Source organism: Pongo pygmaeus, chromosome 1, assembly GCF_028885625.2.
Source record: "Pongo pygmaeus isolate AG05252 chromosome 1, NHGRI_mPonPyg2-v2.0_pri, whole genome shotgun sequence".
NCBI classification, from domain to species: Eukaryota; Metazoa; Chordata; class Mammalia; order Primates; family Hominidae; genus Pongo; species Pongo pygmaeus.
In genome coordinates, this window is record NC_072373.2 from 220913408 (window position 1) to 220929572 (window position 16165).

At 40.2% G+C, this 16165-nt stretch overlaps 1 protein-coding gene across 18 annotated transcripts in view; it reads right to left on the reverse strand.

Annotated features, from left to right (window-relative positions):
* KIF1B (kinesin family member 1B) overlaps positions 1–16165 on the reverse strand; it is a 174083-nt gene that overhangs the window by 66974 nt on the left and 90944 nt on the right. For 3 of the 18 annotated variants that reach the window (XM_054440010.2, XM_063668045.1, XM_054440000.2), the window contains one exon: positions 7798–13217. The exons of the other annotated variants lie outside the window; for them this stretch is intronic. In XM_054440010.2, the coding sequence (XP_054295985.1) occupies positions 11733–13217 (1485 nt within the window). In that variant the 3' untranslated portion in view covers positions 7798–11732. Of the gene's footprint in view, positions 1–7797; positions 13218–16165 lie in introns of those variants that run through there. 18 annotated transcript variants of the gene reach the window in all.

The window sequence follows — 16165 nt, forward strand, 5'->3', positions numbered from 1 at the left end:
AGCTGGGAAACATCACATTAACCAAATTTACCAAACTTTAACATTATTGATAATAGGACAAATTGACATTTTATGTCTACTGATGTGATGCAACAGGAAGTACACAACAGCACCATTATAGCAATCTTTTTCCTTTTTTTTGGAGACAGGGTCTCCCTCTGTCACCCAGGCTGGGGTGCAATGGTACAATCATAGCTCACTATAACCTTGACCTCTCAGGCTCAAGTGATCCTCCTGCCTCAGCCTCCCAAGTAGCTGGGACTACAAGAGTGAGCCAACGTGCCTGGCCCCTTTATAGCATTCCTGTTTTTTTTTTTTTTGAGATGGAGTTTTGCTCTGTCACCCAGGCTGGAGTGCAGTGGCACAATCTCAGCTCACTATAACCTCTGCCTCCCAGGTTCAAGCAATTCTCCTGACCCAGCCTCCCAAGTAGCTGGGACTACAGGTGTGCACCACCATGCCCAGCTAAATTTTGTATTTTTAATAGGGGGTTTTACCATGTTGGCCAGGCTGGTCTCGAACTCCTGACCTCAGGTGATCCACCCGTCTCGGCCTCCCAAAGTGCTGGGATTAGAGGCGTGAGCCACTGCACCCAGCCTCTTTATAGCATTCGTAACAAAAAGATTTAACTTGAATCTAATATTGAGGAAACAATCAGACAAATCAGAATGTGGCCTAGACAATTCAAAAATACCAGTATAATGAAAGATTTAAAAAATCATAACCAAATGAAATATATAATCCTTGACTGGATCTTGGATTAAAACACTCTCTTTCCTAATTTTTGATTTAATTAAGGAAATTTGAAAATGGACTGTACATGATATAATATTGAATCAATATTGAATCAGTATTAAATTTCCTAGATGGGATAGTGGTATTAGGAGAATATTCCCGGCTGGGTGCAGTGGCTCATGCCTGTAATCCCAGCACTTTGGGAGGCCGAGGCAGGCAGATCACCTGAGGTCAGGAGTTCAAGACCAGCCTGGCCAACATGGTGAAACCCCATCTCTACAAAAACACAAAATTAGCCGGGCATGATAGCAGGTGCCTGTAGTCCCAGCTACTTGGGAGGCTGAGGCGAGAGAATCACTTCAACCCGGGAGGTCTAGTTTGCAGTGAGCCGAGGTTGCGCCATTGCACTCTAGCCTGGGCGACAGAGCGAGACTCCGTCTTAAAAAAAAAAAAAAAAAAGAATATTCTTGATTTTAGGAGATAAACATGGAAGTATTTGGGGTAAACTGTCATGATAGCTATAATTTTCCCATAATTCAGGAAAAATATATAAGTATGGGTATACAAAAGTTCATTATAGTATTTTTTTTCAGCTTCTCTGTTTGAAATATCTCAAAAAGCTGGGGAGTAGGAGAAAAGCTATACATTACATGGAATTATTTTAGCAAAAAGAGAAAAGCTGCTGCTTTACCTAAAAATCATCAGGTAGAAAAAAATGTTAATACTTTATCTTGAGGATTTCTTCAAGAATAAGTTGACTGGCTGGTCAAACTACCAATGAATACAAAATTCTCAGACTCTGACAGTTAAGGTATGAGGATGACTTTCCCTAACAGCTGTGGCTGTGCTTTAGTAACCAAAACTAACATGAAAAGATTTCCCATAGCCCTATGAATCTAAAAAGTTTAACTGGGCCAGGTGTGGTGGCACAAGCCTGTAATCCCAGCACTCTGGGAGGCAGAGGCAGATGGATCACTTGAGCTCAGGAGTTTGAGACCAGTCCGGGCAACATGGTGAGACCCTGTTTCTGCTAAAAACACAAAAATTAGCCAGACTTAGTGGAGGGCATATGTAGTACCAGTTACTCAGGAGGCTAAGGTGGGAGGATCACTTGAGCCCACGAAGTGGAGGTTGCAGTGAGCCAAGACTGTGCCATTCCACTCCAGCCTGGAGGACACAGCGAGACGCCATCTCAAAAACAACAACAAAAACAAATAAACAAAAAATTTTAACTGCATTTTGACCACAATTGATAGTCAAAATATCAACATCATCTATTGAATTGGCCCCCTCCCCAAACCAGGCTACTTATGAGCTTTTAAAAAGGACACTGTATATCATCACCATTTCCCACAACAAATGGCTAATTAATGAGATTCACATACTATTGTTCTGTTCATTTTGTGACAAAAACTAATTATGGAAGGCACATTAAAAAATAATTTATTTTGGCTGGACGCGGTGGCTCATGCCTGTAATCCCAGCACTTTGGGAGGCCGAGGCGGGTGAGTTAGGAGCTCGAGACCAGCCTGGCTGACTGGTGAAACCCCATCTCTACTAATAATACAAAAATTAGCTGGGCGTGATGGCACACGTCTGTAATCCCAGCTACTCGGGAGGCTGAGGCAGGAGAATTGCTTGAACCCAGGAGGCAGAGGTTGCAGTGAGCCGAGATCTCGCCACTGCACTCCAGCCTGGGCAACAAGAGTGAAACTGTCTCAATAATAATAATAATAATAATAATAATAATTTTTTTCAGTAGACATTTATGTTTATAAGAAATCCTAATGGCCGAGCACGGTGGCTCACGCCTGTAATCTCAACACTTTGGAAGGCCAAGGCGGGCAGATCACGAGGTCAGGAGATCAAGACCATCCTGGCTAACACGGTGAAACCTTGTCTCTACTAAAAATACAAAAAATTAGCCGGGTGTGGTAGTGGGCACCTATAGTCCCAGCTACTCGGGAGCCTGAGGCAGGAGAATGGTGTGAACCCAGGAGGCAGAGCTTGCAGTGAGCCGAGATTGTGCCACTGCACTCCAGCCTGGGCGACAGAGCGAGACTCCATCTCAAAAAAAAAAAAAAAATCCTAACTAGTTCAAAATATGCCCCATATTTACAAAGGCACAGCACTGGCTGTTCTCTCTACTAGAATGTTCTCTCCTATCTATCTACCCTGATTTTTAAGCTTATTTTGTATCAGGAAGTGTTCTTAATGTTAAACATGAATTACTACAATCTTCTCAATAACCTTATAAAGATGGTACTAGGCTAGGCATGGTGGCTCATGCCTGCAATCCCAGAACTTTGGGAGGCTGAGGTGGGCGGATCACCTGAGGTTGGGAGTTCGAAACCAGTCTGGTCAACATGGCAAAACTCATCTCTACTAAAAATACAAAAAAATAAGCAGGGCGTGGTGGCGTGTGCCTGTAGTCTCAGCTACTTGGGAGGCTGAGTCACAAGAATCGCTTGAACCGGGGTGGCAGAGGTTGCAGTGAGCCAAGATCGTGCCACACACTCCAGCCTAGGTGACAGAGCAAGACTCTGTCTCAATAAAAAAACAAAAAACAAAACAAAAAAAATAATAAAGATGGTACTATATAGTTAGCCTCATGTTAAAGAGAAAGAAAGAGGTTAAGCAAATGCTAAAAATGGGACTTGAGTCCAGGCAACCCAGAGCATGATTTTTAAACCATTATCCATCCATCCATCCACTCAGCAAATACCTTTTGTGCTCCTACTATGTGCCAAATGCTAGTGGTCAATAAGACAAGGGTTCCAGAGATGATAAAGAGTAAACAAAATATAGACAGATTTTAGTGGAGAGTACTAGTATGAAGAAAGATAAAAGTAGGGTTAGAGACTACCAGGGAGAAGAATGGGAGACAGACTTCTAGACTGAGTGGCCTGGGAAGGGTTAAGCAAGCACGCAGAGGTCTTTGGCGGGGGTTATTCTACTCAAAGTAATAGTAACAGCAAGTGCCAAGGTCCTGAAATGGAAAGGGGCACCACGTATTTCAGGAAAAGCAAGAAAACTTGTATGGATGGAATGGCAGAGTAGGGAGACGGGTAGGAGATGCATCAGATGTAATCACGTAGCAAATGCGGTGTGGATGGCCTTGTAGACCATGGTAAGGTCTGGGGATATTATTCTAATGGAAACTGCTGGGTGGTTTAGAGTTGGGATATGTTTTAAAAACATTATTCTCTGTGGGATTTAGGAGGAAATATGGAAAGAAGAAGAATGGTCATGAGGCTGTCACAGCACTGTCCAGCACTGTGGTGGCTTGGACCAGGGTACTAGCAGCAAAGGTGGTGAAAAGAGATGGAGTCAGGATATGTTTTACAGGGAGAGCAAACAGGATCTACTGATGATCAGACCATGAGATGAGAGGAAAAAGAGAAACTAAAGATGACTTGGATTTCTGGCCTGAGCTAGCTCCTCCAGTTCAAATGGTTTAAATATAAGGTGCCTGCCAGTGATTTGGATGTCAGGTAGTAGTTATATGTCAGCATCTAGAGCTCAGGGTAGGGGCCCAGGCTGGAGAGAGAGGACACCTGAGAATCAGCAGAAGGCTAGGCGGGGCAGAGGTTTGCAGACAGAATGACTCCCTGGGACTGGCTCTGGCTCTCCTGCTGAGTAGCCGTGTTACACCGGGAAAGTATGTGAAAAGGGAATAAGCAATACCTACCTTAGAGAACAGGGGTGTTGTGAGGACTCAATGAGTCAATACATGTAAAAGGTTTATGTGTATTAACACACGTAACACATGCTCCATATACGAGTTATCATTATCTTCATCATCAGTACAAAAATGGAAGGGGGAACAGAGAAACATATAGAAATAGCCAAGGTCTGTGTCCAGAGACCATGATGGAGCAGCTAGAAAGGTTCAAGGAAAAGAAGAAACCAAGAGAAGAAAGTGTCCCATGAAGAGTAGGCAACTGTGTCAAATGCCAGAGACATTCAGTAAGATGAGGACTGAGAAAATGCACTGAATCTGTCATCAAGAAGAGCTTTCGTGACCCTGATAAGAGCAGCTTTGGTGGTGAGGGGAGAACAAGAGTCTGACTAGATGAGTTCCAGCGAGAATGAGGATAGGAAATAATGAAAAGAAAAAATGAGGCCAGAAGCGGTGGCTCACACCTGTAATCCCAGCACTTTGGGAGGCTGAGACAGGTGGATCTCCTAAGGTCAGGAGTTCAAGACCAGCCTAGCCAACATGGTAAGACCCCGTCTGTCTCTACTGAAAATATAAAAATTAGCTGGGTGTGGTGGCGTTCACCTGTAGTCCCAGCTACTCAGGAGGCAGGAGAATCGCTTGAACCCAGAAGGTGGAGGTTGCAGTGAGCTGAGATTATGCCACTGTACTCCAGCCTGGGTGACAGAGTGAGACTCTATCTCAAAAAAAAAAAAAAAAAAAAAAAAAAGAATGAGAGGTGGGCAAGTGGGACGTAATAAGTACAGAAAACTTTTGCAACTGGTGACATGTTTGCATGCTGGCAGGAATAATCCAGGAGAGAAACTGATGATGTAAGAGAAGGGGGTAAATGTTCAACAAGTTCTTGAGAGGGCATGGAATGCAGGGAGCAAGGGCTGGGCTAGGAGAGGATCAAGGACAGTTTATCCACTAACAGGAGGGAAAGCCCAGTACAGGTATGGATGGATGATGCAGGCAAAACTAGACAAAGGAAGAAAACAAAGTTTCTTCTCATTGCTTTTTTTCCTCAGTGAAACGAAAACATTGTCAGCTAAGAGCAATGAGAGGCCACCTTTCATTCCCAAAGGCACTCGTTAAACCCTTTCAGAGCACCTTGTATTTTTCCATCATGGCACTTGTCACAAATGTACCGACTCACTACTGGTGTGGTTATTACAGCTGTCTCTCTCCATAACTCTGAGAACTTCATGAGGCCAGGGACCACACATTTGTCACTTACCACTCATCCCAGCAACTGGCATATATCTGTCTTCTAGATCACATACACAGTCACATACTGATCTTTTAGATAAATATCAGAAGTAGCTATCTTCTAGATCGGGGTCGGCAAACTATGGCCTTCGGGCTAGATCCAGCCCACTGCCTGTTTCTGTAAACACAGTTTGACTGGAACACAGCCACCCTTGTTCATTTCCATATTGTCTATGGCTGCTTTCCTACTACAACAATAGAGTTGAACAGTTTCACAAAAAAGACCACATGGTCCACTAAGTCTAAAATATTTACTATCTAGCGTTTTACAGAAAATGCTTACCAAGCCCCCATTCCAGATCACTGGTTATCAAAGGTGTTTACTGGACCAGCAGCATCAGTATCACCTGGGAATTTATCAGCTATGCAAATTTATCAGGTCTCGCCCCAGACCTAGTGAATCAGAAACTCTGGAGGTGGGCCCAGTAGTCTGCGTTCTCATAAGACCCCAAAATTCTAACTGACATTAAAGTTTGAGAACCACTCTTCCAGGTTATGGATTTATATGACTGGCGAAGTGAGTAAGACAGATATGGCATTTATTCTAGGTGAGTTTACATTCTCATGGAAGAACCAAACAAGTATGAAGAAAAGATAATTACAGGCCATCATTATTAAAACAGTGAGTCAACTTGTGGTGGGCTGGGCAGAAACAGCTGAGGAGCTCAAGTCCAGAAGGGGAGGTAAGCATGATGGAAATGGGCTCCAGGCTTGAGAAGTGCAAGAGCCCAGAGGTGGGAAGAAACTTGGCATATACAAGGAACAAAAGGGCAGGGTGTCTGTGGTGTGACAGTGACAGTGTTAAGAGTGGTAGGTAAGCAGCCAAAACATGTAAAGCCTTGGAGACTACAGTAAGACTAAGATTCTTTCATGCAATGGAAAGCCCCTGAGGACACTGACAAGATATGATTTAAGTTTTTAAAAGATGATGTTGGTTGCTATGTGGACAATGGATTATAGGGGTCAAGAATAGAAGCAAAGAGACAAGCTAGGGTACTGCAGTACTCTCGATGAGAGATGATGGTGGTACAATTAAGGCACCTCTGAGAAGGTGATATTTAAAGTAAAATCAATATCACCATTCTGAGTTTTCCGGTTAGGCTGTTTTAGACATTAGAGGCTTGGCTCCTAATGGCAGATTATAATTAGCAAGCAATAGCCGGAAGGAAAATATCCACACCCAAGATGACACCCCAGTTGTTGACAACACTTAACTTCGCTCCTCACCACCAGCAGTACTGTGTGGCCACAGTCTCATCAGCACATTGTCACTACACATATCACTCTGTAAGCTTCTGTGTCACCCTATAAATGGTAGGGATATTGCAACTTTTCCATCAGTTTCTCTGACAGCAGAGGAATACAAAGTACCTGAAGGAAAAGGGTATGAGGCTGGAAGCAGACCGATTCAGGCATAACACTTCTCTAAAGTTCCAGATCATATTAAAAACTCATGTGGATTTTGTATTCTAGCCCATGATGCATGATTATGTTGTTTTTAAACATTAAAAAAAAATGTCAGGTCCAAATTTTCAATGAGACTAGTGGTCCGTTCCAGAAAAATATTCTGCTTTGTCCTGTTTCCTCTCTAGTGTATCACCGATACTCTGGGTGAAGAAAAGCAGAGGTTAAAGGAGAAAGAAAAGCTGCAGAGTCACTCAAAACTTTTTAGAAATTTAGTTTCTGCCCATATAAAGGGAAATAAATCATTTCATTTAAAAGAACTTCAAACCAAGAGTATGTAGAGAAAAAACTGAAAACATGGTTAAACTAAACTCAAATCAGAAAGTAATATCATTATTCATCTTTTGTGAGAAAAGATTTTATGTAAGTGAAATGTGGCATAAAATAGAGCTGAAAGATCTCACTTAAGATAGAATTTTGTTAAACAGAAAAGGGTAGCTAAAGCAAAAGCTTTAAAACTAATCGAGTTCACATAGAAATATTAAAAAGCAGATTTAGTTTACAACCATCTTCAGATGAAAAAGCAATAAATAAAAGTCAAAACCAGATTTAGTTAGCATTACCTTGCTTTGCTTTTCCCTCTTCCCACATAGAGAGAAATCACACTCTTAAAAGATGACTTCAACTTTTATTGAATGAGGTCTTTATTTTTTAACATTACAAACTAACACTCCCTTTCTGAAAAGGCAGATCTTACACTCAAAGACAATCTTCAAGCATTTTTTGTTGTTGTTTAAGAAACTGAGGGGGGAAATCCACAGTTTATTAACAAGAAGATTCAAAACTTCATTTTACAGTAATAATGGGACAACACCTAATACATTTCACAATCAAAAGTGGTTCAAGCTAAGAGTATCTTGAACAGGTTTTAAAATCTGGGAAAGATGACATAAACTGGACAATTACCAGTATTGCTCATCACAATTTTGGCTCTAACAGTACAGGACAAATGCTTCTTTTGCAGTGTGCCTAAGACGGCCCCTTCATTAAGGTTCACCAGGACACAGGCAGCATCCCCTCCTCCCAGTCATTTGTACAAATCATTAAGGCGAATCTACAAAGGACCAGTAAGGCACTGGGGCACAGCAGCTGACTGCAGGAAGTCTATGTAACTTCCGGTAGTAAAACAGTCTTTAATGCAGACATAGGTGTGACAAATTCAGTGTTTTGTTTTTTTTCAGTGTCGACCTGCACCTAAAGCACAAAAGGTCACTTCAAGTCACTTCAATGTAATAAACAATTCCCATTCATCACATTACCAGTGAAAAGAGAAATAATTCACTGGGCTAGAAGGAATTAGAAGCAGGAATAAAGAAAATGCCCTTTGGTTTACACTTACTAAAGAGAATGTCTTTAACTCTCCAAGGAATACCATTCTGCTTTGTGAAATTATACCAATTAATTAGGACTCCTCTATATTCCCATTAATGTCGGATCATTACATAACTTCAATAGAATAAACACTTTTTTCCCACTTTGCTATAATAATAGCTAGGGATACCTCAACAATATAATAATGGTTTAAATTATGACCATTTCTCTTTGGCCTTGTGGTATTTAAGCTTAGAGAAAAATCACATTAAAAAAACAGGCCAGGCACGGTGGCTCACGCCTGTAATCTCAGCACTTTGGGAGGCCAAGGCAGGTGAATCACCTGAGGTTAGGAGTTCGAGACCAGCCTGACCAACATGGTGAAACCCCGTCTCTACTAAAAATACAAAAGTTAGCCAGGCATGGTGGCGTGCACCCGTAGTCCCAGCTACCCAGGAGGCTGAGACAGGAGAATTGGTTGAACCCAGGAGGCAGAGGTTGCAGTGAGCTGAGATTGTGCCACTGCGCTGCAGCCTGGGCGACAGAGCAAGACTGTCACAAAACAACAACAACAAACACAAAAAACAAAGTAATATGGGCCATACCAAGAGCTCACAAAAGCACGGCACTAGTTACTTATTTAGTAAGAGATTCAATTAAGCAATTTTATTCATACAGAGTTATTCTCTAGGATAAGCATTTGCTCAGAAATGCATCATGGGACATACATAGCAGTCAATAAAACCTTGGTTAATTTCTTCCTGGTCATCTGTGAAATTAAGGGATATTTTCGCTATCTAAATATTTCAGCAACATGAGGACACCTGGGATTAACAGATGAAGCACAAATATAAACCCAATTCTTTGGAATATCACTGTGGACATAGTCCTTACCACAATCCACAGCTGTAAATGAATATATTATATAACTCTTCATTCTACAGTGTTACCTAATCACCAGTGGAGAGTAACTCATTCACTCCCATGAAAAGACCACTGTAAGAATGAAAATCTATGGACCTACCCTATGTTATCTCATGTTAGGGAAATGAGAGCCTATTTTTGCTACAGAGGTGAAACCTGAATAATATAATAAATATTACCTTTGTGGGTTTTTTTTGTTTTTTTGTTTTTTTTTAAAAGACAGGTTCTCACTCTGTTGCCCTGGCTGCAGTGCACTGGCTATTCATACGCAAGATCCCATTACTGATCAGCCTGGGAGTTTTGGCCTGCTCCATTTCCACCCTGGACTGGGTTCACCCCTCCTTAGGCAAGTTTGTGGTTTCCCGCTTCAGGGACATCACCATATTGATGCCAAACTTACACCCAACTGGCATAGTGTACCACAGCCCAGAACTCCTGGGCTCTAGGGATCCTCCTGCTTCAGCCTCCCGAGTAGCTGGGGCTGTAGGCATGTGCCACCAAACCTAGCAATTATTATTTTTAATCTTAGAAAATAAATTGTGTCTAGAAAGGAATAGTTAGCACATTTATGTCTAAAGAGGAATAAAAAAGGACAACTGGGTTTACACAAAATGCATTGAAGTGACTGATTTGAAGCAGCCTATCAAGTACATTCAAACCAAATGGCACAGGAGATTGTCATCTCAGTAAGTCAACCCATTACAGACATCATTTACCCATGTCTAATCTGCTATAAACCCTCAGTTGAAGACTTCAACTGTTCTAGCTATGAAAGCAAAAATATCTCTCAAAGCTTCTCTTTTTAAGGGGAAAAAATATTAATTGGAAGCAACTTTCTGTGCATTAAGAAAGTATTTTCTTAGAGGCAAAGAAAAAATACTATGATTAAAAATAATGTGTTCTAATAAAGCATAGTGCCCACACGCAAAGGAAAAAAAAAACATAATCACAATCTTTAAGGCTTCCTTGAATGCTAACTGCCATCTTGGCTGTAGTTTTTCACACCATTTGGAAGACAAGTGTTTGATAGATGATTTCATGTGACTTAGGAATCTTCCAGAACATGAAGTCAGGCAATTTCAGACATCTCTGGCTCTTCACACTGCCTCTTAGAAAAGTTTTTGACAAACTCAAGAGATGAGGAACGATGTAGAAAATAATTCTTTTCTTCCCATTAAAATCCATCTTTCTTAGTGGATTCTCCAGTGAGACAAACTGAGACCACAACCAAATAAAATGAGGTATTGATACAATAAATGATCATCGGGACTTCGCCTTCCTTGAGTGTCTACAAGCATTACTACTGCTAACCAAAGAATAGTTTATTATGTATCATCTCCTTTATTCCAAGCCCAACCAAAGTTAACTTTTATTTCACTATTTCATCAACTATTGGAAAAAAGCAGCACCACAGAGCCATATGCTGTAGCTTTGTCCCCATGTCTGTCCCACCTCTTCCCTCTCGAGCCAAATAACCTCCTTACAAGCTATACAAGTTTTTTGTTGGTATTTATGTTGGCATGATTTTGGTGAATAGTTCACTTTGTGTGCATGTGTCTCAAATGACACACTGAACTTCAAAATGCAAAACACAAACAGAATCCCAGACACAGTGCCAATTTATAGATTCTGATATGACAAATTTCATACATATTCTGATACATTCAAAAGAAAAAAACCATTATGAGTTTTTTGTAAAATACAGAATAAAAGAAGACGTGGAAGTTCTGAGGAAGATGCAAAGCTATGTATTGCAAGATATGTTTGAAGACCTTTAGTTTTGGCTTACCAAAATTCTAATTATATTTAAAGAAGGGAACAGACGTGGATGAGAAATCCAAAGCTGTGCCCACCCAGTTGCATGTTATTACTTTTAAACCAATTTCTAACATTTATGAAGAATAACAGACATTTAATTCTGCTTATCAAATTCTCCTTTTGAATGTCTGCATAAACTAAGAGGCAGGTCTTTCCGGATGTCAGATTAATTTATAGGCATTATAAAAACATAACAAACTTACATCAAGATGGGACAAGTCTGTGTAAGTAAGTATATTAATTATCTAGGCATTAAAAAAGGAGGAACGTTTCAGAAAAAGGAGTTCTTGATGCTTTATCCAAAATTTCAGAAACTGCCCATTTATGGTATACAAGCGAAAAGGAGGTGTTGAAACTTTTACCAGTGTTTTGTCTTAACAATAGAAAACCAGTTAATATTTATAATGTAAATAATAAGAACTCAAGGCCAAAGGTAGAACCAAATCAAATCATGAGCTAACACTGTCTGTTTCTTCCACCATGATTTCAAGTTTGTCCAGTAACTGATTTATACTGTGGTTTCTCGACCAGCTTTGAGATTGGGTGCTGAGAACTGTCTCCTCATCCGCGGAGGTGTCACAAACTGGCTACAGTGGCTGGGTTTGTCAGTCTGCTTCTGATAGGAAGTGGCTGCACTGCCCTCTAACTGACCTCCAGTGTTATAATTACAGTAAGACTGACGGTGTTGATGAATATGGCGCTTTGCCTGGAAAGTCTGTACATCAGCAGTGGGGTGACCACTGTGGGAGTTTAATGACTCCGCAGAGGCAGATGCCTGGCAGCGCGTACTTTTCGGCTGGCCATTATTGAGAGAATTGCTTCTCCAACGTAGTTGAGGTGGCTGTTGCTGATTATTAATGTGCTGCTTGCTAACTTGGATGTGATCTTGACTTCTCATTCCTTGAGAGCCCCATGGAAACTGGGCATCCTTAAAAGCTCCTTTACCCCCTTTTTCTTGGCTATCTTCTTTGTTCCCTTTCCTTGCTTCATTGTCTTTTGGAATCCTAAGCTCTATAACCTCATCTTCTGTTATGATGATATGTGTCCCAGGACTCCAAGAGTTTCTGTGTTTAGGGTTGCTCTTAAAGGGGAAGCGGGGCTTCCGGTTCTCAGGAGGGATGAACCTATGAGGTACATTCTGCCGACGAAGCTGCTTCGTTATCTCTTGCTGTTGCAAGTTCTTAAACCGAATTTGCTCTTGCCTCATCCAACGCAGACGTCCACGTCTAAAAGCTGGATCCCCATTCATCAGCTGGGAAACACGTTCTTCTTTTGCAAGTTCTCCATTGTCTCCTTTACTTACATTATTCTCAGAGGTGCTACTAACACCAGCACCAACAAGCTCCTTTGCTTTGTGGCTTCCTGGACTTTTCTGTTCCTGAGATCCGATCAGTGGCAAGACTTTTTCCATTTTGAGCATTTTATTTCTTAAGACTTTTATCTCCTCGTCTTTCATGTTATTTTGCTTTTTGACTTCTTGCAAAATATCTTCCAGCTTGTCTATATGAACCTTGAGGTCATCTACATCAGTGCTGCCTTTCCCAGTGGCCATGACATCTTCGATCTTCTCATCCCCAACACCGACGGTATCCCAGACGTCCCTGGCCACTGCCCTCCAGGAGTCCCGCTCATTGGGGTCTTTCTTGCCATACATGGCACAAAGCTCCTTCATCTTGACAATGGCCAGGGCTTCAATCTCCTGCCGACTATGCCTGAAGTCGTTGAGAGCAACCTCATAGCAAATCTCTTTGACAGCCTGAATTTTAAGATCTGAGATCGTGACCCACTTGGAATCTTTACTCAAGCGCCTTCTTTGGGGTATCTGATACATTTTAATTGGTTCGCGTTTCTTCCCACTGCTGGGGAGGCCACATTTTTTAACAATGGTTTGCAACTTGCTGGGAGGTAGCTTTTCTCTCAGAGAAGTAATCAGTTTCCAGCTCTCTTCACACGACCTCTTGTCAGAATCGTCCCCGCTATCAGAATCCGCGTCCTTTGGAAAAACAAAATCAAAAAATGGCCCCAAAATAACCAAAATTAAAATGTAAAAAAGGAAAATTAAATCGAAGAAAAAGCAAGCAAAAAAGCCTTAACCAAATTTAAAAATAAAACCAAAAAAACTAAAAAACAAAACAAAACAAAAAAACCCCTCAATAATGCAGAAGTCTATTAAGACATACGCCTATGTACATTTCTATTAATATAAAGATTTGCTTATTTGGTGTCCCTAATCCAAATTTCCACTTTCTGGCTTAAGTGATGAAATTTGCCACCAAATTTCTTAGGAGAATTGACAACAGGGATGAGTTTGTCACCCTATGGTCATACGAAATTATTCAAATGGCGTGACTTAATGACCTCACTATCTGAAGAAAATGAAGTAAAACCTAGGCCCCACACATCATGCTAACAACCCATGCAGACACTTCCCCACATTTGCCTTGGTTATTGCTGTTGCTTCTTCCAGAATCTCTTTCCCCCATGAGTGAGCACAGATGCCATACAAAGATGTGACGAGCAGGCGGATTAACAAAGGTTAGTAAGGCTGTAGGACGCCAGGTTTTGTTTAGCTTTACTAAAAAGAGCAGCCCTAGAAAAAAGTTAGAAGATGAGAATGTAGAAAAAGAAGCGGTCAAACAGGAATGATGTTAAAAATGCTAAGAATCCCTACGAGCAGACCATGTCAGTTCTTAATCAACCAAATGTTTTCTTCTGTAAGACAAGAGGGTTTGAAAATCATCTTTCCATGAGCAGAGGATTTGCTATTTTTTGTCACGTTAAATTTATCCATTTCCATTGTACAATTAAAGTGTGTTATCTGGATAACAAGAAAGCTTTTTTTGTTTTTTTTTTAAAGGATCCTCATAGTGGGTGTGTTCTGTCTTGTTTTTCACACACACAAATCAATAAAGACTTCACCCCCAAAATTTTGAGAAATAAATTACCTGAACAAAAATTAAGCTGGGCAAATATACTTCCACTGAATATAATTTAAAATTCCCCAAGTCACATTTTAATAAGTACAACTTAGAGGTATTTTCTATATGGAAAACCCAGGACATTTTTAGCTATTTGAGGAGTATCACTTTAAGTGACAACTCTTCCAATAAACACATAAAACACAAAGATTATACTCTGGTTACATAAAATTGATCCACTTTAAAAGGTATCTTTAACTCTGTCTTTCCAGCTGTCTTTGCACCATTGCCTCTTTTTCAGAAAACCTTACTTACCCCTAAAACAGCAGCCTGACTTCACAACAATGTAATTTCAAGAGCTGTTTAGATAATAACCAATAGCTCTTAACTAATACAAGCAAATCTTGATAACATGGATCTCTATGAAAGCAATGTTGGATTTAGAATTCCAAATAATAAGTGGGATTAGAAAGAATTTCTATTCGGGAGATAAAAGTTGCTGGGAAAAGAAAATACTCAGCTGCTCTGCCTATGACGTAGCCATTCTTTATTGCTTTACTTTCTTTCTTTTCTTTTTTCTTTTTTTTTTTTGAGACAGAATCTTGCTCTGTCGCCCAGGCTGGAGTGCCCAATCTCCGCTCACTGCAACCTCCACCTCTCGGGTTCAAGTGATTCTCCTGCCTCAGCCTCCCCAGTAGCTGGGACTACAGGCACCTGCCACCATGCCTACCTAATTTTTGCATTTTTGGTAGAGATGGGGTTTCACCATGTTGGCCCGGCTGGTCTTGAACTCCTGACCTCAGGTGATCCACCCACCTCGGCCTCCCAAAGTGCTGGAATTACAGGGGTGAGCCACCGCACCCAGCCTATTCCTTTACTTTCTTAATAAACATGCTTTCACTTAAAAAAAAAAATACTCAACTCACAGATGAGTAGTTCAGGGCAGTCTAGTAAATGAAAATAGTTACTAACACAGTCAATCTTTTATTCACTGTGGTTACCAAAAATATCTCTAGAGGAGTTTGTTTGCTTGAAACTGATAAATAGTACCTTGCCTCCTAGACCAAAGTTTGTTGTTTTTGTTTGTTTGTTTGCTTTGTTTTTTGAGACAGGGACCCAAACTGGTTTCAAACACTTGCGCTCAAGTGATCTTCCTGCCTTAGCCGGGACTACAGGCACACAACACCACACCTGACAAAAGCAAAGATTTGCCTGTATAGTCACTTTCTAAGGAACAAAAAAGTAACTTTCCACAATAATAATAATAATTTGGCCTCTGAATTTAAAAATCTTGCCACTGATTTGTATTATTTCTATTGACCTACAAATGAGTACTAAGCCCATTTATAACTCCCACCTATTTGATAACTTAGCAACAAAAGTTTGCTAAATTTATACAGACTCTGCATTAATTTTTCTTTCCATTTTTAGTTTTAAAAATCAGAATGGCTAATTTTAAGTGATAAATATGACATTCATAAATATTAGAGAAAAAACTATGTCTGACTCCTGAAGAGGATTTTTTGCAAATATGTATAAACTGAATTTTACAGAACATAAACAAATTCTCTTTTATTCTTTCCCACATAACTAACAACTATCACTTTTTTTCTGGCTGTTTTTCTTTTCCTCTTCAAATTGCTTAAGGATGAAATGAATATTACCTAATTCGGGAAATGACAAGTATTCTAAGAATTGTTTTAATATCACGCTTAAGAGACAAAAGTTATCTTTGAACTCTAAAATAAAATATAAATAAGTCTACATAAATCCAAAAGAACTCAACTCAAGTTAAATCTAGCAGCCGTCATTTTCTTTCTTTCTAAAATACTGCCATTTTGACTCTGTAGAGTACGTCCTCTTTAAAGTTCAAATGTATCACCCTGTCACATATTGATGGTGATACTAAAAACTGGATGCAAAGTTTATATGATATAAATCCTATCTCCATGTCAAAAAAAGAATTTTTTATATTTATTTATTTATTTATTTATATTATTATTATTATTATTATTATTATTAT